General features: G+C 41.0%; 1 protein-coding gene across 8 annotated transcripts in view; it reads right to left on the bottom strand.

Annotated features, from left to right (window-relative positions):
- Positions 1-26268, bottom strand: part of PHF12 (PHD finger protein 12) — a 42018-nt gene that overhangs the window by 13666 nt on the left and 2084 nt on the right. For 6 of the 8 annotated variants that reach the window (XR_009449144.1, XM_059669326.1, XM_059669328.1 and 3 more), the window contains 4 exons: positions 6445-6517; positions 3235-3628; positions 1284-1404; positions 16-148 (listed from right to left, as the gene is read on the bottom strand). Coding sequence is in view for 7 of the 8 variants with exons in the window: in XM_059669326.1 (XP_059525309.1) it covers positions 16-148; positions 1284-1404; positions 3235-3628; positions 6445-6517 (721 nt within the window). In the remaining variant the exon portion in view is untranslated. Of the gene's footprint in view, positions 1-15; positions 149-1283; positions 1405-3234; positions 3629-6229; positions 6322-6444; positions 6518-26268 lie in introns of all 8 variants that reach the window. The other 2 variants (XM_059669329.1, XM_059669330.1) reach the window with 2 other exon arrangements.

The raw sequence follows: 26268 nt of genomic DNA, 5'->3' as shown, positions 1-26268 counted from the left end.
CACTGCTGTACTTACCACCACATGTTCGATGTGATTTGGACACATCCATCTGCCCAGGGGCATGGCAGTGAGTGGTGGCTCAAGGCAGTCCATGTGGAACAGGAGGGGGCAATAGTCACACTGGATGAGAGGGGCCACGCGACAACTCCTGCAAAAAAGAGATTAGGCCATTTCTGTGGCAAGATGGGAGAACTCAAAACAAACTCCCCTCCTTAATGCTAACAACATTCTCCCACATCCTCCTCCCCCAATGATTCAGTTACATTCACGATTAGAAAGATGGATGAAGTTGGGGGCCAACACACAGCTCTTCATTATTCTCTCTTCTAAGAGAACTGTGTCTTGTCAGGAAGTGAATGTTCACGTGGAGTATGCTAAAGTGGCTGTCAGAGCATGAATGATAAATGCTCAGTACTCACTGGGGGAAGACAGCCAGCTCTACTTGATCTTTCTACTCCTTAAAAAAAAGCAACTACTGCATTAAACAACAACAACAAAAATACTAGCAACCTTTCTAAAATCTACTACAGCAAGAACCTTTTCTTCTGCATGAAGCACTCAGAAAGACTGAGAATCAGAGACAGTTGTGCTGGGAAAATGATTTTGTAATGTATTAATGTAAGCATAATTAAAGGGAGGGGCTTAAGCAAATGCCAATTATGATTTGTAACCATGATACTCCCGGGTCCTCAAAATGCACTGAAGCCACAGTTTGGGCTCAGAGTCCTGCACTCTGCTATCCAGTACCCTATAGCTTTTGGTGTGGAACATTTCTTTTTCATATTCTTTCTCCTGTTACCCTGTCCTTCTAACATATCTAAACAAGTCCATCTTCAGTAGCAGCTGGCTCCTGTCACTGAGGAGATCCGATTTGAAGAAAACCAGTATCACAGGGAAGCTACAACTGGGGCAACCTAGGTACTTTTGGAAGTCATCCAGGCTAATGCATACTGTGGATACCTGTACTACTTTTAAACTAAACTTGAGCGATTTAAAAATTATTTGTTGTTTCCAGGGACTTGTGTTGCTGTAGGCTAGAATTCTTCCTGATAGGTAGTCTAAATATTTCATACTTCAGTTTACTTTCAACTCCTCTTGTTTACAATACTTGTTAAAATATTCAAGGCTCTGATCAATTAGTCACTCAGTCTCTCTGCTCTCATATCATCAAAATATAGATTATGTACATTTAACATATATGGTTTGAAAGAGGTGATGGAAAAGAGAAAAAAACATCATTTGCTGAATATGAGGAAAAGCCCCTTAGTATGGAGGAAAAATACCTGCTACACGTGAAGCAGACTTTGACCGGTAAGGGAACGAGACCATTGTGATCTAACTCATGCTGTGTCTTCTTAACGTTTTTTCCTGTGGTTTCCTCCTTTCTTCTTCTCTTGCTGGAACCTAGAAGAGAAATTGGTGGTGCTGGACTTTCTCTAGGTGCAGAGTTCCTGGCCTCAGATATGGACACAATACTAAGCGAAAGGAAGAGACCTCAGTAAAAGCACGTGCTATGGCCTAGACATGGATCTCTTTCTGAGGCCCCCTGGTCTGGTTTCAAGTGAGAAAAAGAATTAGAAGGGAGACTGAGACATAAGTCAGAACCTTGATCAGAAGTCACTTGTTCTGTGGCACAAACACCTCTAAAGGTTTTGTAAACATAAAGTGGCCAGAAGCCTAGCTTATATACTGGCAACCTATGAAATGTAAATAGGTCAAAAAGCCTATTATCTGGAGGTAGATGAGGAAAAAACTACAATTCCACTGCATTTTAACAAAAATCAGAAAAGCTTTGATTCTGCATCCTACTGACCGTAAGTTTCTTAAGTTTGCCAATTTCACTCTATCTGAAAGAAAAAAATAAGATCTAGAAGCTTCATGGTATCAAGAAGAAGCCATGACTTGATTGATTAAAAAACAAACAAAACACAAGGAGGGTAATTTGGTAGTATCTATTAAAACTATAAATATCCGCCCTAACCGGTTTGGCTCACTGGATAGTGTGTTGGCCTGCAAACTGAAAGGTCCCAGGTTCGATTCCTGTCAAGGGCATGTACCTTGGTTGCAGGCACATCCCCAGTAGGAGGTGTGCAGGAGGCAGCTGATCGATGTTTCTTTCTCATCGATGTTTCTAACTCTCTATTCCTCTCCCTTTCTCTTTGTAAAAAATCAATAAAAATATATTTAAAAACAAACAAACAAACAAAAACTATAAATACAGCTCGCCTGGCATGGCTCAGTGGTTGAGCATCGACCTATGAACCAGGAGGTCATGGTTTGATTCCCGGTCAGGGCACATGCCCAGGCTGTGGACTTGATCCCCAGTGTGGAGTGTGCAGGAAGCAGCCAATCAATGATTCTCATTGCTGTTTCTATCTCCCTCTTCCTTCCTTTCTGAAATTAATAATATATATATATATATATATATATATATATATATATATGTATATATATATACATATATATATATATATGAAAGTAATTTGTCTTAAAAACAACTATAAACACAGTTTTGACTCAGCAATTATAATATTAAGAATTTATCCTATAGACACACACCCACAAGTATACAATGATGTATTTACAGGATTATCTGTGAAGCACTATCTATAGAAACAAAAGATTAGGAAAAACCTGAATGTCCATTAATAGGAAATTAAATAAATTATAGTACATCTATATGTACATGATAGATCATTATACAACCATTAAGAGAAACTAAGTAATGTCTATATTAATATGGAAAGATCTCTATCCTGAGCACATTATGAAGTAAAAAAAAGCAACGTGTAGAACAGAATATCAAGTATGCTATTTAAGGGGGAAATAATGAGCATATATCTGTACTTGCTTATACATACACAAAGAAATTCTAGAGGAAATACACAAGAACAAAACAGTGGTTATCTGTGAGGGGTAGGAAGGTGGAAACTAGGCAAATGGCAGGCAGAAGTAGGAGGGAAATTTTTCCTGTACGCCTTTTTATAATTTTTGATTTCTGAATCATGTGAATACATTACTTTTTTAAAAAATGTGATACTGGGAAAGGTGGAAAGAGAAAATTGAATAAACACTATAAGAGCTAAAACCTTCAAAGATCTCTCCAGGAAGAACCAAGAACAGTATGAGACAGTGGCTATACAGACAGTGATCCCATAGGCAGCACTACCCTTTGACTGGACAATAATCCTCTGGAAGGTGGAGTGGGGGAGGGGATATAATGGTTTGGCTAACCTGGTAGTGCAGTGGTACAAGTCAGTTCATTGGGCAACTGGAATTGGGTGGGGTTCCGCTCCATGGCGGCAGCAATCAGCAGCTCAAAAGGCCGCCTTAGCTGGGGCTGCACATAGTCTGGCTCTACTGCCACTGGCTCCTCATCCACGTCAATGATGTCCTCATCAACGTCGTTCTGCTCAGAGGTGGGGGTCTCTGTGCTGGCATTGGACGTGGGCGTGCCAGGCCGGCTGGCTCTTCTCTCCAGGATCCGGGCATGGGCCATAGCCTTGAGTTCAGTTTTGCTAGCTGATCTGTCCAACAAGTCAGTGTCACTGCTGGGGGATGTAGTCCGTTTGCCAGATTTGTCCACCAGTCCATTAACATGGCCCAGCTCCTTTTTCTGTTCTCGCTTCTGTGCAAATGAACAGGAGGGCCCATCATACAAAGTACCACAAAACAGAAAGAAATAGATGCTATAAAATCCTATTAGACTACAAACCAAAATTATGAAAGTCACAGATTCATCCACCTGGGGACTTGGAACACAGTTCTGTTAAAGTTGACAAAATTATAGCTGAACTAATGCTGGCAAACCTATTGCAGCAGGGAATCACCAAAAGGCATGGAAATTAGAAACTATTATACAAATCACACATCATCTCCTCTAAGTCATCATATGATATACAATAACTCTATACAAGTAGAGGAGTAAAGGAATAAACAACTAACACAGTGAGAACAAGCTCAGTGAGACTGAGGACAGTAAGAATAACAGTGGGAACCAATGAGATCACTGTAGTTTGCCTTGGAGCATCAGCCTGACCTATTGAATGGTTTTAAGAACTGCTCAAAATAAATAAAGTCTGGCCCGTCAGGTGTGGCTCAGTGGCTGAGCATTGACCTATGAACCAGGAGGTCATGGTTTGATTCCCAGTCAGGGCACATGCCCAAGTTGTGGGCTCAATCCCGGTGTGGGGCCTGCAGGAGGCAGCCGATCAATGATTCTCTTTCATCATTGATGTTTCTATCTCTCTCCCTTTCCCTTCTTCTCTGAAATAAATTAAAAAAAAATTATATATATAACAGTCTGCAAAAGCAAAGGTAATATGTAAAATAGGCAAGCAGAATCCCTGTCTAGGGAGACTGAGTGCTAGCCTGGAAGGTATCTGTACTACACAGTGGAAAGATAGTGTGTGAAGGGTAAGGCTCAGCAATCATCGTGGTGGCTTTCAATGTTTCAAATTTAACTAGAACTCTGAAAGTGATACTTCTTTGAATGGGAAGGTGGAGAAATAGAAAAAGACTAAGTGTACTCTGTAGGACTAGATGACTGACAATACATTTTCCTCCAGGATTCCAAATAGAGTGGTCAAATGAAAGTTTAACATTGGTCTCCAGTCAGAAGACAGTTCTGCCACTGATTTCCTATGACGTTGGGTGACTCAGGCTGGTGGGCAGGAATTTCTCTATCTGTAAAGTGAATCTAGTAAAACTTTTCTTCTTTTCTCAGGGACATGGTGACGATAAAGAGAATCATATATATATGCAAGGGATGGCTCTGAGTTGGGAGAATCTAGCCTCCACTAGGAACAGGACCTGAACATTGGAGGTTGATGAGGCTCAGAGGATGTATCATTTCAATCCACTTCAGTGTAACTACAGGAGGCCAAAGCCTGGAACTGGTGGTGGTGGTGGAAAAGACAGATATGGCTCTGGTAGGCAAAGAGGGCCATCTGAGAGAAGGTCAGAGTGAAATTTCAGAAAATACAAACTATGTTAGAAAAAAAGCATACTATAATCTCTAGCAAGTAGTTCTGTTTCTAGAAAATTGATGAAGAGGTAACAGAGCGTTGGAGTGAGACAGGATTTAGTTCTTATCTTGGCTCTGTCAATTCCTTTTCTTTGGGAAAGTTATTCTGCATTTATAAGCCTCAGTTTCTTCCATTCTAAAATGGAGATACTACCACCAGTACCCACAGATGGCTACATGGATTAAATAAGGCACATGAAATACCCAGCAGATGATGGGAACTAAAAGAACAGTTTATCTCCTCCACCCTCTTTTCCTGGCTTTACCTCTTCTCCATCCACTGCCTAACCCTTTCACATCCAGCTTCTTTGAGTGGCAAGTTTCTGAAAGGCTTCCTGGCTGGCAGGTATCTCTAACTGGCCCTGCTCTAATCTAACCGAGGATGCACAGGAATAGATCTTGGGAGGTGAGCAGGCTGGAGGATAGCCTGTTTTGTGGATTTTAGGAGAAATCAAACTACAATTGTGTTAGGTGGCTGAGTTGGCCCTGGCTTGCTTTTTAATAGGAACCCTTGTGAACACACTGAAAAAAAAAATGTCTACCTAACTGTTTGTCTTCTTCTTAAAGGTTGAAAACTGTTAAACACATAAACCACAATCTCTGAATCATCTCATCCTGTTTCTGCAACCAAGGAAGTCATCATTCACTGTGACATCATGTACAGGGACCAGGAAAACAGAAGTGATGTCACAACAAAAGCAAGTTATTTGGTGTATAATTAGTGTGGGGGTGGGGGTGGGGCTTTACAATTCACACAGTGTAATCCACAGTCTATAATCTGAGGATTGGCTCTCTCTTAATCTGAGTGGAAACACACCTACTTCTTTTTTTGATAAAGGAGAATTTAGCTTTTGCATTCCACAGCAGTTCTCTCAATGTAGAAAATAATGTTCTCAAAGCCAGTACTGAATAATTGAAGCTAAGGTAAGGGAAACTAAAGAGAGATTAGGAATTTGGGGTACAAGTGAGTTCAAAGTCCTCCCACCCCCATATACCTGGCTAAGCCTTTGGTTACTAGTGACTTATTTGTCTTGGTGTAACAGAAACCATTTTTCCATCAAGCTGGAGAAGCAGTCTGTTTTTTCTTCAACCACTTTTAGCCATGGATATAGTTGCCACATTCAGGCCACTTATAGGAGGTCTACAAGATCAAACACTACTCCTGTCACTAGTGAATGAACATGGCTTAGTAAATTAACACACCTCTTCTGCCCATATCAGCAGCCCATGTTTGGATTTTAGGCCCTATTGGATTCCAAACAGTCACCATGAGGAGAATGTGGGTGATTCCAGGGCTGGAAGAGACAAGAAGAAGGGACAAAAACACCTTCAGGGCCAGGCCATCTTAGCTCTAGAATATCAGTACTCTAGATCCGGCATTCTGAGCAAAGCCTTTAGAAAACAGCATTATTTATTACCTTTCGACGAACAGTGCACCGGTGACACATCCACTCCCCAGGAGGCAACATTTCTTCACTCAGTGGAGGGTTACTGTGGGGAAAAGACAAGGGCAAGACTAAGTAACTAACTAATCCTTTGAAGCAGTGGAAAAAGCCTACCTAGATTTGGCACAAAGACTCATGTACCTCAACTTCTATTTTGGCCAGCCCTACAGCACTGCTCAGGCTCTCACATCTTTCAAAATGCTTACTTGGCATCATTTACAATAACCTAAAGAGTGAGCATCCCTTCCTTATCTTAGAAAGAGAAGCCAAAGCCAGAGCTATTAATACTTATAGGGAAAGACACAATTTCTTTCTCTAGAACACTCTTCCCTAGAAAGCCATGCCTATAAGTCCTGCCTCAATCAGCCTATGATAGATTAAAGATCATTACAAATTCTTTGATACTCCTTCCATCCAGAAGTAGTCTATTTCCTTCCTCTTGAACTGGGCTTGTTCTTGTGCCTTGTTTGACCAACAGAATGTAGCAGAGGTGACAATGTTGTAACTTCCAAGGTTGGGTCCTGAAGCTTCCATTTTTACATGCTTGGAATGTTCTATCTCAGAGCCCTGATGTTGTGCTGTGAGAGGCCACACAGAGGAGACTTAAGGCACTCCAATTAACAACTTCTGTTGAAATCCAAGCCAACAGCCAGCACCACTACTGCTATGTGACCAAGTCATCTTGGACCATGCCAGCTCAGATGAGCTTTCACATGACTACAGTACCAGACAACAGCATACAGAACAGGAAAACCACCCAGCTGAGCCCAATCAACCTATAGACTTGTGAGAGATAATAACTAGTGTCTGTTTTAAGCCACGGAGTTTGGGGCAGTTTGTCAGCAACAATGGCACACTAAGGACAGCTCCTCCAGGTGTTTTACTGGGATTACTCAAGCATCCTAGACCCCTGGCTGCATGGTTTTGGTTCACTTCTGGGACTTCTCATGCTTTCCCTTATGTGATAGTTCTTTTACTTCTTTTATTAGAGGGACCAAGACAAGGGTTGAATCTCTTCCCTCTTTGTATCTTTATAAGAGGTGTACACAGTAGCTACTCAGTAAGTCAATACTGAATCAAAATTAAAGCTGTGTAGGGCTAGCCTTACTGATTCTCCAGGTGATTGATTTCCATTAAGGTTATACCAAGATCCATATGAGACTTTATTAAGTCCTTGGGAGGCTCATATTTATAATGCCTATACAGTAGTTGTTCTCAAAGTGTGGTTTCCAGACTGGCAGCAGCATTTGGGAACTTATTAGAAATGCAAATTCTGAGACCTCACTCCAGATTCACTGAATCATAAATTTTGGGGATAGGCCTCAGTAATTTATGCTCAACACCAAAGTTTGAAAACCCCTGCTATACAGAATAGGCTACATTTATGCTTAAGAAATTCTTACATTTGGTTCCTGAAGGTATTTACTTGGCATGGTAAGGAGGAAATTTTTCTTCAAAGAATCCGAGATATTATAAAAACAAACAAACACACTCAAAGGTTGAGTGTATAAGGACACTCCTTCAAGTCCCAGGGCTTAATGCTCTCCTGCTTTACCATTTCTATTTAAAATAGCCTCGGGCTGGCAAATTTTCCTAGCTCCACGCTTCCCCAGAGCCATGAACATGCATATCAGGATGGCCAGCAAGCCTCATTGATCCCTGTTACCTTGGTGGGATCACAGGAGGACCTGTATCAGGAAGCAGAAAACTGGAGGCACACTGGCCTGTGCGGATAGGTCTTCAAGCCCTGGAGGACCACAGGTGAACATCACCTATAATGTCTACCTTTGTTCTCTCCAATGTATTTCTGCATAGACCACACCCAAACTAATGAAATGCACACATGTAATTTGCAAAGGTCTACAGATTCTGCTATGCTTCAGCAGCTGTTATATTAAAATTAACCCTGAAAAGGCTGTCATTTCTGATTCTGTTTTTCATCATTTCTTTTCAGAAATCTGCCTACTGGCTTTGAACCAAGATACCCTACACCACATGTAAAGCGGAGAAGGGCAAGGCAAGGTGGTACAGGCTTAGATCTTTTTACCAAGATGTGAATGGCCTCCTGGTTACCCTTCATGCTTCCCCTAATCTATTTCTAACTCTGCTGGCAGAATGGTATATTTAAAACACAATTCAGATCAGATCACTCTCCAAATTAAAATGCCCTTCAATAACACCCCATCCATTACAGGATAAAGTTCAAGCTCCTCAATGTTGTAGATAAGACCCCGTGACCAGAACCCTGCCTCCTTCTCCAGCTCCATTAAGTCTGGTGGCCCCCTACACAGCCTATACTGTTTCTCAACTCTGTCTCTGCTCATTCCAGGGCCACTGTTCACAACCACTAAAGCCAAGTCTTTCCCCACTCCTTCACCTGGTGGACTCATCTTTTATAGGGGCTCAAGTCAGGTGTTACCTACAGGAAGCCTTCTCTGACAGCCACCTGGCCATGGTGCTTTCTTGTTTCTCTTTCTTTTTAAAAATTGATTTTTTAGAGAGAGAGGAAGGGAGAGGGAGAGAGGAACATCTCTTTATGCATTCACTAGAGGCCCGGTGCATGAAATTTGTGCACGGGTAGGGTCCCTAGGCCTGGCCTTCGATCAGGGCTGATTGGGCCTTCCTTCCCCAGCTGCGGGCTAGGGCCTTCCTTCGTTCCGCGCCGCCCCCTAGTGGTCAATGCATGTCATAGTGAGTGATCGAACCCCTGGTCTCCTGAACTCTCAAGGAGATACTTTGCATATTAACCTTTTACATATATAGAAGATGGGTTGATTCTTCTATGTGCCCTGACCAGGGATCAAACCTGAAACCTTGGTGTATCTGGGCGGTGCTCTAACCAATTGAGCTATCTGGTCAGGGCCTTGTTTCTCTTTTGTGTGTGTGTGTGTGTGTGTGTGTGTGTGTGTGTGTGTGTGTGTGTGTTTAATTTTTATGCAATCAGTTTAGATTTTTTAAAAATATATTTTTTATTGATTTCAGAGAGGAAGGGAGAGGGAGAGAGAATCATTGATCAGCTGCCACCTGCACACCCCCTACTGGGGATTGAGCCTAGCAACCGGGCATGTGCCCTTGACCAAAATCAAACCTGGGACCCTTCAGTCTGCAGGTTGATACTCTATCCTGAGCCAAAACGGCCAGGGTGAAATGCTTAAAATTCTTATTAAGAGGCTTTCAAAAGTAGCTCCTGATTGGTTTCTAAAAGATCACTTTTAGAGATACCAAGTTTAAGAACACACATTTTTCAGAATTCTAGATTATGGCCACAGGCTCCTCTTGTCTGCCCTAAAGTATGGGATGAGGACTGTGAGTTTAGGGAGTATGCAGGGAAGTTAGAGGGCTATCTCCAAGATTAATGTAGAACACTTAAAACAGTAAGGTCTTGCTGGGATTTTGCTGCTTTCTTAGAGACAGAACATGCATCTTGAAATATATTTGAAAATGTGGTTATCTTGAGAAACAGTAATAAAATAATATCTAAGATGGGACTGAAAAGGAAGGAAGGTCTGTCTGTTTCTAGAAAATGGTCATCATAGGCATAGCTGGAACGCAGAAACTGCCCATCATAAAGCTTTCTCATAATGATGATTCCTCTTTGCTTCTAGCAATTCCTTTCAAGCAATTTAGATGGCAGTTTTTCAATTCAAAAGGAAAAGCATTTATGAAATGCCTCCAGGAAAGACAGACTGTCACTGGGGTAAAAAGCTCAGGAACCAGTTCCAGAAAAAGGCTGTTTTGCAAATAGACTAGTTCTGTTCCACATTAAATATTGTCAACAGGGAAAGGATTCCAGAGAGAAAGGAAATTCTGCCTCAGGGGACTAAGGTACACATCCTGAGAAGTTCCCCACCTCATCCACCCACCTTAAAGCTCCTACCCCCATAAGAATGACGTACCCCTAAGTTTAGTGTGCAACTCTGAAATAATTACAGGCGCACCTTGGAGATATTGTGGGTTCAATTACAGACCACTGCACTAAAATGAATATCACAATAGAGAGTCATGCTAATTTTTGGTTCCCTAGTACAGATAGTAGCTATGTTTACACTATACTATAGTCTTTTTTTAAAAAAAATTTTTATTTATTGACTTTAGAGAAAGGCGGGGGGGGGGGGGGGAGAGAAAAACATTGATTTTGTTGTTCCACTTATCTATGCATTCATTGGTTGATTCTTGTATAAACCCTGACCAGGGATTGAACCCACAACATTGGCATATTAGGATGACACCTAACCAGCTGAGCTCCCTGGCCAGGGCTATTAAGTGTGCAACAGCATTGTCTAGAAAAACAAAAACAAAAAACAAACCAAAAATATGCTAACCATTACTTGCACCTTCAACAAGTTGCAGGGTTTTTGCTGCTGGAGGGTCTTACCTTCATTTTGTAAAAAACAACAACACAGTATCTGTGAAGCACAAGAAAGAGGAGTACAATAAAAAAAGGAATACCTATACATGTACTTATGTCAGATTCTTGAAAATTAATGATATGCTTGTCAAGAAAAACAAGGCTCTGTCCCAGCTCCCTCTCATCCTGATATATCAATGAAGACAGGGTGCCAAGGGCCATTCTCTACTAAAGGAAATAATTAAAAGCTAAAAGTCAGGTAGTGCTGAAATTATTCTATCCGAGTTTCTGCAAGCAGTGAAAACCATGAAAATACTATAATGAGCCAGTGCTGCTGTTAAAGACAGTACTTCCTAATCACTAAAGTTAGAAATAGCACAGTGATATTACATCTAGACAGTGTATCACAGTTCACAAAGTGTTTTCACAGATGCTCTTATTTGATTTTCACCACCATACTGTGAGAATTAATTATTATTCCCATCGCACAGGTGAGGAAACTGACTTATCTAAAGCCATGTAGCTGCCCTAACCGGTTTGGCTCAGTGGATAGAGCGTCAGCCTGTGGACTGAAGGGTCCCGGGTTGGATTCTGGTCAAGGGCATGTACCTTGGTTGCGGGCACATCCCCAGTAGGATATGTGCAGGAGGCAGCTGATCGATGTTTCTAACTCTCTATCCCTCTCCCTTCCTCTCTGTAAAAAATCAACTAAAAAATGTATTTAAAGCCATGTAACCAATAAGCAGCAGAATTAGAACCCAAGCCCTAACAGGTTTGGCTCAGTGGAGAGAGCATTGGCCTGTGGAATGAAGGGTCCCAGGTTCGATTCCAGTCAAGGGCATGTACCTTGGTTGCAGGCACATGCCCATTAGGGGGTGTGCAAGAGGCGGCTGATCGATCTTTCTCTCTCATTAATGTTTCTCTCTATTCCTCTCCCTTCCTCTCTGTAAAAAATCAATAAAATATTTAAAAAAAAATAGAACCCAAGTCAGTTTTCTAGTTCTTTCACATCTTGAATTCAAAGTGTTTTTAAAGACTGTTCAGTAGTTCTCTTATTTCTAAGGAACACATTAGAATATCTACCAGGGTATCTTCCTCAACTTCAAGGTCAAGCATGTCCTTCTTCATCAGTCAGTATTTATTGAGTTCTCACTGCTTACTAACCAATGCCACAATGGAGGTGCCACATTGAAGAAAGAATATAAAGCAAACAAAGTTATGATCTACCCCATCAAGAAACATAGCCTTTGAGGAGAGAGGATCAAGGTCATTTGTCCATTCAAGCATTTATTGGACATTTATTTCATGCTAGGCAATATGCTAAGTGGTGAGATTTCAGACATGATCCTTGTTCTCAGGGATCAGAGGCTAGAGACAACATGAAAAGGACAGCTGGCAATGCGACCATATACAATCAACTACAAAGTGATTCTTGCCGTACAGACTTATATAAGACTCAATTGCTCATGGGTGCCAACCTCAGCAAAGAGCCCCAGATGTTTGGTTACTAGGTACCTGAAGGTGACAGTGGCCTTTTCTCTACTCTCTTTCCACAATCCAGAGCTACTCAGCAAATGATAGTTCAGCCAGTGATCCTTTAAAGAGGGCAAAATTAAGGATCTCAAGGTATACAGAAAGAAACTATGGTTTTAGAAGCAGGTATATTCTGAATTTTGAAAAGCTACTTGATAAAAAGAAGGTTCTGGGAGTGGGAGCATTTTTCTGAGAATCGATGTTTAAGTCTATCAGCGCATAATAGTATTTGAGCCTTTAGATTTCTTCTAAGTACTGTCCAAGTCCTGAGAAGGAAGGTGAGTCCTGGAATAGTTGGCTGTGGTATATGAGCAGGCTTGTCTTGGGAAACTGGTAGCTCTTAAGCTAACAGGCCAAGGACCTCTATTTTCTGGCTTCAAAAGAATATGGCCTATATAGTACTTTGAGATAGGTACTCTTCTCCATGGCAGAGAAGGTACCCCGTGAGGATGGAGCTTCTGCAGAATACCTTCCCCTCTTCACTGCTTGTGGATGTTTCCTTCCAGATCACTTGTTGAAAAGCGCTGGACTGCAAGTCCTGGCTAGAAAGTGCCTGTTCAATGCTTTCCAACTCCCTATTTATTTTAACCACTGCCCAATCTTAAAAGACATTCTGTTAGCTATAAAATAATTCATAACAATAGAACTCTAAATCTTCAGAGATTATACAATTAAAGTATATATGTCTAAGAGTTTGGTGTAGTTCTCTATAAGGCCTAAGAGGCCTATAAACTATTAACAGTAATATCTGTACACCAACCAATAGAAAGCTGGTGAAGGACATTAATTTTTCAAAAGTAAAACTCTTCAAGCCAACCTCTGCAGTAGGACTCTAGCATCTAGACTCCCATAAACAAATCCATTGTTGATAAGGGTGTTTACCTAGGTCTATTTCAGAGTTATCGAAGAGAAAACCACAAATACACACCTCTCAGTTAACTGTAAAGCCTGCACTGACAGACCCCTCCATGTCAAATATTCAAAGCCTACAGCCAGATAACTCCAACTACAGCTAAAGGACAGACCCAATTTTAATTCAGAAAGCCTCTTTCATTCCCTAATGAGGCTGCAGCTCACCACTGCAGGTGGAAGATATTGGTAGTTGTCATGGTTCTTGGCTCTCTAATTAAGAGGATCTATTTCAAGTCATACCCTAGTATGGCTGATCTGAGTCTAACCTCACTCATCTCCCTCGCTTATTAATGAACGTGAACCTGCACGACATTAACATTTACTTCAGATTTAGTCCCCACCAGTGGGACCTGTTGCTCTGCGTTAATTATCCATCCAGCGCAAGCAGTTTTTCAATATGGAACTGGAAGGGAGCAGGGGGAAGGGAACAAAAGAACAAAGGGGGGAAGGGAGAGGTGGAGGAAGAAAGGGAGATAGGGAAGCAAAAAGACTGCCTTTTATTTCAAAGACCTATTTTTTACATTACAACACGCAGATAAAAATGGTGTTGCGTTTTGGACTTGTTTTTTAAAAATATATTAGGTTACTGTCCATCCAGCTAAGTGACATTGACATTTTAAAACTTGAGCCAAAGGCAGCCAGAAAGACAATATCATTTAACCAAATTAAAACCTTTAGTGTATGTCTTAGGATAAAAGGAAGCAAGTGGGTGAAATATATTTAAGAAAAAACACACTCCCATTTTCTCTTCCCAGGCTGACAAAATATTCTGTTTAAAACAAACACTTAATAGGAACACTATGTAGACAACATACCTACACAATATACTAACAGCCTTCCATTTGGGTTGTCTTCTAAAAGAGGTCGGTTGCATGAACTGGTAGAGTCCCTCCTGTCAGAATCCATTGATTCTCCAAGCAACAGAAGCTCTCTAGCCACATATGGCAGTTTGAGTTGAAATAAAATATCAGTTAAACTAAGAAAGATCTCAATGGCCCTCTACCATGATCTGTATACTACCTCCCTTTTTTTAAAAAAATATATTTTACCAATTTTTTACAGAGAGGAAGGGAGAGGAATAGAGAGTTAGAAACATCGATGAGAGAGAAACATCGATCAGCTGCCTCCTGCACACCTCCCACTGGGGATGTGCCTGCAACCAAGGTACATGCCCTTGACTGGAATCGAACCTGGGACCCTTCAGTCCACAGGCCAACACTCTATCCACTGAGCCAAACCAGTCACAGCCCACCTCCCGTAAAAAAAAAAAAAAAAAAAAAAAAATATATATATATATATATATATTTATATTTATATTTATTTTTCCCCCCAGAGAGGAAGGGAGGAGAGAAAGATAGAATCATCAATGATGAGAATCATTGATTGGCTGCCTCCTGCACACTCCCCACTGGGGATCGAGCCCACAACCTAGGCATATGCCCTTGCCCAGAATCGAACCCAGGACCCTTCAGTCCGCAGGCCAACATTCTATCCACTGGGCCAAACTGGCTAGGGCACCATCTCCCTTTTTTGATGGTGGTGGGGTATTCAGCAAGCAAACAATAGCACTAAACAGTTTTGATTTTTAAATTCATAGTTCATGGATCCCATTCATCCATCTGAGGTCCACTACCAGATAAAAATCTTACAATTATATTTAGTGGCATTGTGTAATACCAACTGCAAAAGACAATACCATACATGTTCAGAACAGGACTACTCTCTCTAACTGGCGCTGCTATCCTCTGCTAGCTCCGGAAATGTGTTGGTACCAGCCAAAATGAGAGTAAAGGTGACTACTAGCAGGACCACAATCAGGTTTCAGCCTCCCAGCAGCCATCTTTTTTCAGTTTGTTCTAAATTTTTTACTTTTTAAAAATTGATTGCAGAGAGGAAGGGAGAGGGGGAGAGAGAGAAACATTAGTGGTGAGAATCACTGATTGGCTGCCTCCTGTATGCCCCCCATTTGGGACTAGCCCACAGAAGGGGCATGTGCCCTGACCGGGAATCGAATCATGACCTCCTGGATCATAGGCCAATGCTCAACCATTGAGCAACACTGGCTGGGCTCCCAGAAGACATCTTGATCTATAAAGGGACCTATGAGCACAGAAAACAAGCCTTTTACAAACTGAAACCAGCTACTGTCCTGGAAAAGCTAAGAGGCCCTGGGTGAAGTTTAACTTGAAAATACATTTTAAAATGTAAATTGAAAGCTGTATTAATACACTCAAATTTCATGGTTTAGGTTTTGAGGGAACAAAATTTAAATGGCAGCAGAGCCCTAACCGGTTTGGCTCAGTGCGTCGGCCTGCAGACTCAGAGTCCCAGGTTTGATTCCGGTTAAGGGCATGTACCTTGGTTGCGGGCACATCCCCAGTAGGGAGTGTGCAGGAGGCAGCTGATCGATGTTTCTCTCTCATCGATGTTTCTAACTCTCTATCTCTCTCCCTTCCTCTCTGTAAAAAATCAATAAAATATATTTTAAAAAAATAAAATAAATGGCAGCAGAAATAGTAAGCTTCCCCTGGACACCAGCTTTTATCTTCAAATATGGTACACCTTTCAAAGGCAGGAAAGATGGTCACATTGAAGGATACTGGAGAGATGAAAGCACAGAGAAAGTTCATGGGGGTGGGGGGGGGGGGGCGTTGTCCCTGAACCTTAATACCTTACTCTCCTTCATCCCAGCTACTGACTGACTCAAATACAGCTAACACCACAAAGTAAAAAATACAAGGACTGCTGGTTTTCATGCAAAGCCTCAGTAGCAATGTTAACAAAAAGACCAATGAAGTGCCAGGCCATTACAAATACCCCATTGAGAAACTTAGCTAGTTGCGTCATTTCCACAGGCTACAATCCTTTCAAATTAGCTGACTTTGCTCCCAAATTTTAAGTAAAGCTGGCCTGTGACATCCTCCCAGTGAAGGACACCTGGAGAAGAGGGTTACAAGTTAGTGCACGGAAAGGAGGAGGGAGGGAGGGTAGAGCACCAACAGTTACACCAGGTGTTTGCTTCTGCTAACTTCTCTATAAGCTGAGCCCAGGTGCTTACAGGGCCTGATCTATTATTACTAGTTTGGCTATTCTTGCAATTCTGGCTTCTCTAGAATGGAAAATGGGCTTGCTACAAACATTTTTTTAAATGGGCTCCATTCATCCACCTCATGATAGCTGTAGGAGCCCACCTGTTCTGGAAGAGTCAATATTCTGGCCTCAACAGTCACTGTGTAACACTCCTAGGGAACATTCCATTGAAAAGAGGAACCAACAAAACTGAGTACTGTTCTGTGGCCAAATTTTAGTGGACTATCAAGAACAAAGTAATACTCAGGCCACACTATTCTTACAGACATAGCTCAGGGAATCTGGACCAATTTACATCTTATATATAGATATAGAACCTAAAATTCTATAAAGACTGGGAAAACTAAGAAAATATTAACAATGTCTTTATTTGAAATCCTACTAAAAACAGGGTGGGACAAAAGTAGCTTTACAGTTGTGAATATGCGAAAGTTTATTCTTGTGTTATCATTTATTAATTATTGTATTATTTTCCATACAAACTGTAAGCCATGTTTTGTTCCACTTTGTATAGAGAACAGGTTTCTACTTAAGACCCAGCTACTTTTCCCTAAGGAGAATTTCTGCTTCATTTACTGACAGGGTCTTCTATTAAAAAAAAAAAAAGGAGGGAAAATGCTATTATTTGGGCCAAAACAGCATAGAGGTTATTCCTTCCTTCTTTGACCACTATTTTCTCCCCTCCCCCAATTTTACTCATAAACCTCAATGCTTCCCCCACCCTACATGACTGAAGTAATCTCCTGGGCATGCTGTCAAACTGTGCTGTCGTGGTTTGATGCCACAGCTAAGTGCTGACTTGGGCTGCTGAAGCCTTCCAGTTATACCCACAGTGACCTATTTAGGAGTTGAACGTATTTCTCAGAGAGAGAGCACCATGATTGTTCCCTTTGGCCCAGTTTTCTTCCTAGATGGTCCCTAATCAAAGAACGATCATCCTAAAGACCTGAATGTGTGCACAAAAATGTTAAGATATTAGAAAAGCTTGTATGCAGTAGGCACACAAGCCTTTGACATGAGCTCTTTCCCATAACTTAAATTGCAGACACTTTACTTACTATTCAGCTTATATCCACAACACCTACAAACTACAGCCTGCACTCAAAGATGCCTGATATTATGGAATTAGGCGTTAGAATTAAGTTAGAATTGCTAAGTGTCATCTGTGCCAGGCAAAACTGTAAGGGCTACAGAGGGATAAAGTAAAACAAGAAAAAGCAAAACAATGTTTATAAAAAGGCCAAAATTAGTGCCAGAATTCTCCCTAATTTAAAATGCTCTTTGAAAAAATGGCAAGCAAGCTCAAAGAAAGCTGAATGTAGTAAACCTATGTATAGAACTATGAAAAGTTACAGGTTTATACACATTTAATGGTGTATAATTTTCATAATGCATTTTAACCAATAATTGATGACCGTCAATGGAAAAAGTACACTGTGTAGTGTCCCTCTAATGTTTCCAGAATTTCGTTAAAACCAAGAATCAGTAGAACTCTACTGATTTAATTCCCATGTTCAGTGGACATGGGAACTAAAAAGCTACCAGCTCGTCACAGCTCATAACTGGTGGAAAGCAGAACAAGAGTAACTCCACAATGCCCAAGTTTGTAATGTAGAGACTTATCTAAATCCACTTGAAGTGCTGTACATTTCATTAGCTTCTTGCAGACATGAGAAAAATAATACTCAACATCCCTCTGAATATCACAGTTGGATAAAAGCCTGTAAATGTGCTTATATTGTCAAAAACAGGATTCCACCCTGGAACTCAAGCTTGCTAGTAACTCTGAGCGGTTCCCCCATTCCTGCCTGGACTAGAGGTGAAGTGATGTCTTTGGGTTATGGTTAAATTCAAACCCTGCAGAGAGTCCTTTTTTGCTCACTCAAGCTTATTTCAAAAAGAGCCTCATGCAGAGCCTAAATCAGTGGACTGATGGCTTGGTTTAGGCATGGAGTTTTCCTCTGCCCTGCAGTCATTCTCTGTCTTTTGTCCTTTCAAGACTGGGAAACATTTTCTGAGAGATATGCTGGACAATTTGTCAGAAAACAGGGGAAGGGCAAAGATTAAACACCAAAGCCATTAACATACAGGAAAGCAAATGTAATTAAGAGGGAAAGGGCCGAAACCGGTTTGGCTCAGTGGATAGAGCGTCGGCCTGCAGACTGAAAGGTCCCAGGTTCGATTCCGGTCAAGGGCATGTACCTGGGTTGCGGGCACATCTCCCAGTGGGGGATGTGCAGGAGGCAGCTGATCGATGTTTCTCGCTCATCGATGTTTCTGACTCTCTATCTCTCTCCCTTCCTCTCTGTGAAAAATCAATAAAATATATTAAAAAAAAAAAAAAAGAGGGAAAGGAATGGTCATTCTGTGTTTGTATTTTTTTAATTGATTTCAGAGAGGAAGGTAGAGGGAGAGAGAGAGAGAGAAACATTAATGATGAGAATCATTGATTGGCAGTCTCCTGCATGCCCCCTACCAGGGATCGAGCCTGCAACCCCGGCATGTGCCCTTGACCAGAATCGAACCCAGGACTCTTCAGTCCTTAGGCCGACGCTCTATCCACTGAGCCAAACTGGCTAGGGCACTGTATGTCTGTATTAACAAAGGTACCATCCACTTGGAAGAACCCAGACATAATTTCTGTTCCCCAAACAGTGTTTATCTTTGCACATTCTCATTTGTAATACCATTAGTATTATGCACCCGTGAGCAGAGGAAATGGGTCAGCCTCTGGCTTTCAAGTACAGATGCTCCTTGACTTAATGATGGGGTTAAATCCCAATAAACCCATTGTAAGTTGAAGCTACTGTAAGTCGAAAATGCATTTAATAAACCTAACCCACTGACCATAGCTTAGCCTAGCTGGTTTCTACTGAATGTGTATTGCTTTTGCACTATAAACAAAAATCATAAGTTGACCACTGTAAACCAGAAACTGTAGTTTAGTGAGCATTTAGTACACAACTGTAAAAGGGAAAGGAGCTCTTTGAATGAGTTGAGTTTTTATTAGATAATTTTATCAACCTGTAAGGTGTACTTGGTATTTGCTTATTGTGAATTCACCAACAGCTCTATATAGTAAGTAGCCAAGTTCCTCTTTGCTGATGGGTAAAATCAATGATTTCTCCTTTTATCAGTGTCTATTGTTTCCTTCAGTGTCTTTTGCCTCCCACACAAATGTGCTAAAACTTCATCTTTATTCTTATTTGCTGAGACCTAGATTTAGAAATAACCTTAGGTTTAAAAGATAAGGATTTTGATATCCATAAGAGGTAGGCAGAAAAAGGAGTCACCTTATTCTTAACTGTTCTCGAGTCATGGGAAAAGCAGTCAGCTAGTGACCTGTGCATGCGTGCTGGGCATGGTGACAAATCCGCAATACCAAAGTGCCTTTCTGAAATTTGGTCTAGGACTTGCACTGAATACAATGTCCTCCTCTTTCAGGAAACTGGCAGGGGGACAGCTGTACTCTTGTCCTATCTCTTGGGAGGATAGCATTATGCAGAGGTGCTCTTATAAGTGTCACTCATTCAAAGGCAATGCAGCTGGCCATGTTGTACTCCCTGGGGACTCTAAGTAAAAGGAAAAGCACAGTGGAGGTGGGAAAACAAACTCCCCCCCCCCCCCCCTCGTCCCCCTGCTCTGGTCACTTAAAACTCTGGTACCTTAGAATAATGCATTTCCAGGAGCTTGTGCTACATTATCATAAGTCCATCATAACTCCAACCAGAATATTCTACTAGGGTGACCTGCTTAACTACACACCCAAGGAATTGTTTTATATGTGCTAGTTCAAAGATGGATTTCAACATTCTTATCTATAACCAAAAGCAAACAACATTCAGCTTCATCTATATTCTATTGCCCTGTCTCTTGTAGAAGAAAAGATGTACCCATTTCTGTTAATTAGCAGGACAAGTGCATTTCTAGGTAACAAAAAAAATCCTCTTGGGAACATCAAAGCAGACTGTTTCTTTTTACAAGTTATATAAAACCTGCAGGCAAATATTCTCTCCCTAGTTATTGCTACTTGGGCTTACATAAAGACACATATAAACAGGTGAGTTCACCAATGTACAAAAATCTTTTTGTCCTTGTTAACTGGTTCAAAAGACAGCTCATTAATTGATTTGAAGTTATTTCCACCCCAAGCTGTTACCAATCAAACTGAGGCAATTAAAATCTTCCTCCTTGCCACCGGTTTGGCTCAGTGGATACAGCCAAAGGGTCCCCGGTTCGAGCATGTACCTTGGTTGCGGGCACATCCCCAGTAGCGAGTGTGCAGGAGGCAACTGATCGATGTTTCTCTCTCATTGATGTTTCTAACTCTCCTCTCCCTTCCTCTCTGTAAAAAAAATCAATAAAATATATTTAAAAAAAAATCTTCCTCCTTAAACTAGGAGCCCCCATGTATGAGAAGTGCCTATACACAGAAATTTTCTATTGTGGCTGGTGGGCATCCTGCTTAAGGCAGGTGGTGGATTTTTTTATATTTCCTCTAGGGTAACTTTCAGCCTTAGACTTCTTTGTTGAGAAGGGTCACTCAGAAAAGTTGAAACAGCAACACACCAAAGCACATTGTAAGGTTCTCTCCACTGAGATGCACCATCTTGACTGCAGTTCACAGAAGAAACCCTTTACTCACTGTCATTACATAGGTTATACAGGCATAGACATTAACCTGTAATTAAATCTACCATCTTTCTCTAGGTAAGACTCAAAAGATGAAAAATAAAAAGACAACCCATAAATTGTGAGAAAATACTTGCAAATCATGTATCTGACAAGGGACTTGTATCTCTAGAACATATAGAAAAACCCCTTAAAACTCAATAAAAAAACAACAAAAATCCCAATTAAACTTGACAAAGGATCTGAATAGACATTTCTCCAAGAAAATATACAAATGGCCAATAAGCACATGAAAAGATGTTCAATCTCATTAGCCAGCAGGAAAATGCAAATCTAAATCTCAGTGACATAGCACTTTGTACCCACTGGATGGCTTTAATCAAGAAGACAGATAATGCCCTAACCGGTTTGGCTCAGTGGATAGAGCATCGGCCTGCGGACTGAAGGGTCCCAGGTTCGATTCCGGTCAAGGGCATATGCCTTGGTTGCGGGTACATACCCAGTAGGGAGTGTGCAGGAGGCAGCTGACCGATATTTCTCTCTCATCGGTGTTTCTAACTCTCTATCCCTCTCCCATCCTCTCTGTAAAAAATCAATAACATATATATATATATATATATATATATGTATATATACATATACATATATATACATATATATATATTAAAAAAAAGAAGACAGATAATAACAAGGGTTGGTAAAGATGTGGAGAAACTGGGACCCTCATACATTGCTGGTGGGAATGTAAAATGGTGCAACCACTTTGGAGAATAGTCTGGCAGATCTTCAAAGGTAAAACGTTAGAGTGACTTAGCAATTCCACTCCTGAATATACACTTAAGAGAAATGAAAGCAGATGTTCACACAAAGAACTTGCACATGAATGTTCATAGCATCATTATTCATGATAGCAAAAAGTAGAAACAACCCAAATTTCCACCAACTAATGAATGAATAAATAAAATGTATTATAGCCACACACAGAATAGTATTCAGCCACAGAAAGTACTGATAAATCCTACAAGGATGAACCTTGAAAACTCATTGAGCCCTTTTGAGTATCACTTGCAATTTCATTCAGAGCTTACCAAAACCCACTATTTCATTTAACACAGGACTATTTTAATCCCTTTTCAGTCCAAATCAAATGATTTTTTATTTTTAAATTTTTTATTTATTGATTTGAGAGAGACAAAGAGAGAGGAGAGAGACATCAATTTGTTGTTCCACTTATGTATGCACTCATTAGTTGCTTCTTGTATTTGCCCTGACTGAAGATCAAACCTGCAATCTTGGCATATTGGGGACAATGCTCTAACCAACTGAGCTACCCGGCCGGGGTGCAATTTTTATGATTTGGCTGTCAAAAAATTCTTTTGGAGATATACTTAAGAACTTAAAATAAATACAAATCCATCTCCATATTAAAAATAAAGGCTGTGCCTAAAACATGTCTTTACACATTTACACATGATTGAGGAGTATTACCTCTTTTCCCACTTTTAATACTTCCCATGCTTCCCTTTTTCAACAAAAGCCATCTGAGTCACAAACATTTTGTGAGCAAACAACTCATACCAAATATTATTCTTATATTTTTAAACAGTGATTATCCTTTATCCTTGGATTAAAGCACTCATGTAACAAGAATTAGTCCCTGAGCCCCATCATAGGTTTACAAAGCATACATGTGATATTGAGTTGAAGGTGATTGGCAATGGACCCTCCCTGTTTGAGTGGACCACTTAAAAATACTACAAATGCAATTTAGCAAATGCAAAAGTAAATACATAAAATACACATAAAACCAAATTAGGTTTATTGTTCAATCATTTTACTACTGAGGGGGCAGAGTAAGGGGGGCAGTCCTGAGGCTGCCACCTCCAATTCTTCAGTGCCAGGCTTCTAAGCACTTACGATGTCAGAAACAACAGATTCATAAGATAATGTTAACATAAATGTATTTTAATTAATCTCTTGCCTGACACTATTCTAATGAGGAGCTAAATACAACAAAATCAGAAAAACCACCTCCTTAAAAGTTCACATGGCACAAATAGTTTCTGTAAGGCAGTTTTCTACTCTATGTGTGAAACCTTTCTTGTTATGACTCACTGAAAATTAAATATGCAAAACTCCAAGCTGAGCTTAGTTCTGCCTGTGCACAGAGACCTTTTTACTCTCATTCTTCGAAAACCTCATTTTGGATCTTGCTGCCAACACCAGAGAGAGGAAAGCGGCCAACAATTCCAAATATAACATGCGGAGGCAAATGCTACAGAAATCTGTCTGACGGGAAGCAACCATGCTGAGGTCTGCTGAGGTAGACGCACTTCTTAATCAGACCATTTTGGTCCCTCAGTCTGGAGCAAAATGCCATGAGAAAGCAATCAGAGGAAACCATCCAGTTTCTAGTCAGCCTCATTATCAATGCCCTATGATACTCTATCAGTAAGAATAATTCTATCCATCTCAAACAGAAAGATGGGTCAGTGGCAACTAGAGCTCCATCAGTTATTCTAATATTTTTTAAACTGATGTTTTAGGGACCAGTCCACGGAGACCAGTATTTTCAGAAGGCTCAACTTATGGCATGACAATTATAATAAAGGTCAGGCTCACCAGGGAACACTTAAAAACATATCTCTTTCCAACTCTCCAGGGGCAGGTTTAGTAACCCCTGCTACCACTCTGAATAATTGATAACCAGTTAAACTTGGATAAAACGATTATACTATCACTTAAACAAATATGAAAACATCATTAGCTTCTCAAGTTTAATTCTTTAGTGAGTTAATGGTACTGAGTACAGGAAAATTCATTTCCTCACCCAGATCATTACAGAAAACCCAAAAATAGGACTCCCAGTCTAATTGGGAAAAGGACTGTTCTTCATATAAAGCACTGACCCTGAGACAAGACAAGACAATTAAAACAGCTTATTTGACCAGTCATTTCCTCCAGTAGTTTATCTTAGAAAAATCCCTGGTGGTTGTGGCTGTCACTAAACCCAGGAAGTAAAGTTTGCCTAGAATCACTTCTGGAACATTTTACTAGATCCGGTTCACTGTGAGGCAAGCTGGCAAGGCACACTAGAGACTGAAAAAGGACTTGTCTCAGAGCCTTGAATGGAGACCCACAGGAGCACTGCAGTTAGGACCTACAGGGTTTGCAAAACTCCATCTTCACTCTTGTACATTCTGTACATGAGGAAAATTATCACCCTATGCTTACCTAAATAACCCAGTCTTAGCTAGTTAGAAAGGGAAGCAAGAGAAAATATAACCATACCTTCTAACCTCATTCCCACATGGTACAAGAAAGCAATGGGACAAGTTAAGGAGAGCACACTCAGGAATCGAATTTTCTGAGACCATTAAGTAATTGCTGGACCTAGCCACTTCGGTTGAGATGGCTAATGAAGTACTTCACTTGTGCTGGAAAGAGCCTAGGCTAGGAGGCAGGAAAATGGGATAAGCCACACTTAAAACAAGGCTTCCTGTTTTTGTACCACTATCTAGAATGTTTTGTGATTTATATAATAACTCAGATAAGTTAATGGTACATTCAGTACCGGCATCTTCAAAGGGGGAACTGGAGATGTGAAACAAGCCCTACCTCGTTTACTAGGATTCTCAAATCTCTGATTACCAGTTCCCATTCATGGTCTTATAAAAAGTATTCAATGAAATGCACAGTCTGGCAAGGCTGAATCTCACCAACAGCTAAAAAAAGTCCTCCCCCGTCTCCTCTCAGCTAAAGTGGAAACTGCTAATTGTACAACTTGACAAGATTTAGTTAGACTCACCTAATTAAAAGATTCAGAGGTTAGATTTTAGAGTTTAAAAGTCCAATGTCAGGCAAAACAGTACACTTTTCCAGGACTAAAGTTTCTAATAAACAATTTCAGTTTTAAACAAACGAGACTAAAAACAATAAAGAACTTATCAAATTTTCACTCAATATGGTTAACACAAGTATAAGAAGTTAGGTAAAACATTAAGCCATATTTAAAATCAAGCAATCTACAATTCAGTCCTGGTGTATGTATTAAGTAAGCACAATAAAAAAATGTAAGCAACTGGGAATAACTTGTAAGAAACGCAACATATTCAGGTACAAACTGTTTCCATTGGCAAGAACAGAACAGGAAACTTGCCGAGATTTTTTTTCTCCAGGTGAATTACAACTTATAGGATAAAAAGGATAAACCCACAGACCCTTCCTACTGGTATTAGTCATTTCATAATAAAAATTTTAAAGCTAGCAGCAAAGCTTCCTCCAGGATAATCATTTTTGTTTCTGCAACATTACAAGCCAAGATGGGGTGCCCTCCTGGACAAAAGTATTTTGGGAATGGTAACTGGAGCTTTCTACATAACTTCTGACCACAGACTTAATTTGCCCAGGATCAATCATCTGTTTAATAGGTGTTCCAAAACCTGCAATTAGTGTAAGTATACAATAGGTGCTATTCCACAAACTGAGACATGGAATTTGAATAGAATTGTGTACAGTCCTAAGGAAAACCTCATTAAAAAATTTTTTTTAAACAGGGCTAAACAAGACAACATGAAAAAAACGGGTGGAACAAACCGCCCCTCTCCTCCCCCCTCTCTCTGCAGCCTGTCTCTTTCCACAACCGCCCATTCAGTCAACTGTTGCTGAAAAACAGAATGAGACCCAATCTGGGTTCTATGAGCAAATTACGGGGTTTTCTGTGGAGGGCAGAGGTGATTTCTCCAGGCAGAAGCTGGAGTATAAACTCTTCTTGGCCTGACTGTTCAGGGCTGAGCTGCTGAGGAGGATCAAGCATCGGGCCATCAACCCAGGTCCCTCCCTCTCTTCCCGTGGTCTCTCCCCTCCCCTCGAGTTCAGTAAGGGGGGTGGTGGTGTAAAAAGAGCGCACAGCTTCCCATCTCTCCGCTCCTTAAAAATGTCCTTGCGGAGCCACCGCATACAATCCAGCCCCAGCAGCAAATAATCTTGCAGCGAAGGGTTCGCCGATCCAGAGCGGATAAGTGAAATCGGCGCCCAAGGGCAATTTTAATTGTCTAACAGGGCCCGATTTCCTAAGAGGCGGCAGCACGGGGCGGGGAAGGAGGAGGCAGCTCCGAGAGGCAACAGGGGGCAGGCGGCGGCAGAGAAAGGGGACCAGAGCGGTGAGATCCCAGCCTCGGCCTCCGAGGAGCTTCCGCAGAAAGGACCCAGGGGCTAACCCCACCGTTCCCCGGGAGGCGTTTGCAAATCATATATGCAGCCAAAATGGCGCTGAGAATAAA

The sequence above is a fragment of the Myotis daubentonii genome, chromosome 16 (assembly GCF_963259705.1).
Source record: "Myotis daubentonii chromosome 16, mMyoDau2.1, whole genome shotgun sequence".
NCBI lineage: Eukaryota > Metazoa > Chordata > Mammalia > Chiroptera > Vespertilionidae > Myotis > Myotis daubentonii.
This window is presented reverse-complemented; position numbering and strand designations above follow the sequence as displayed.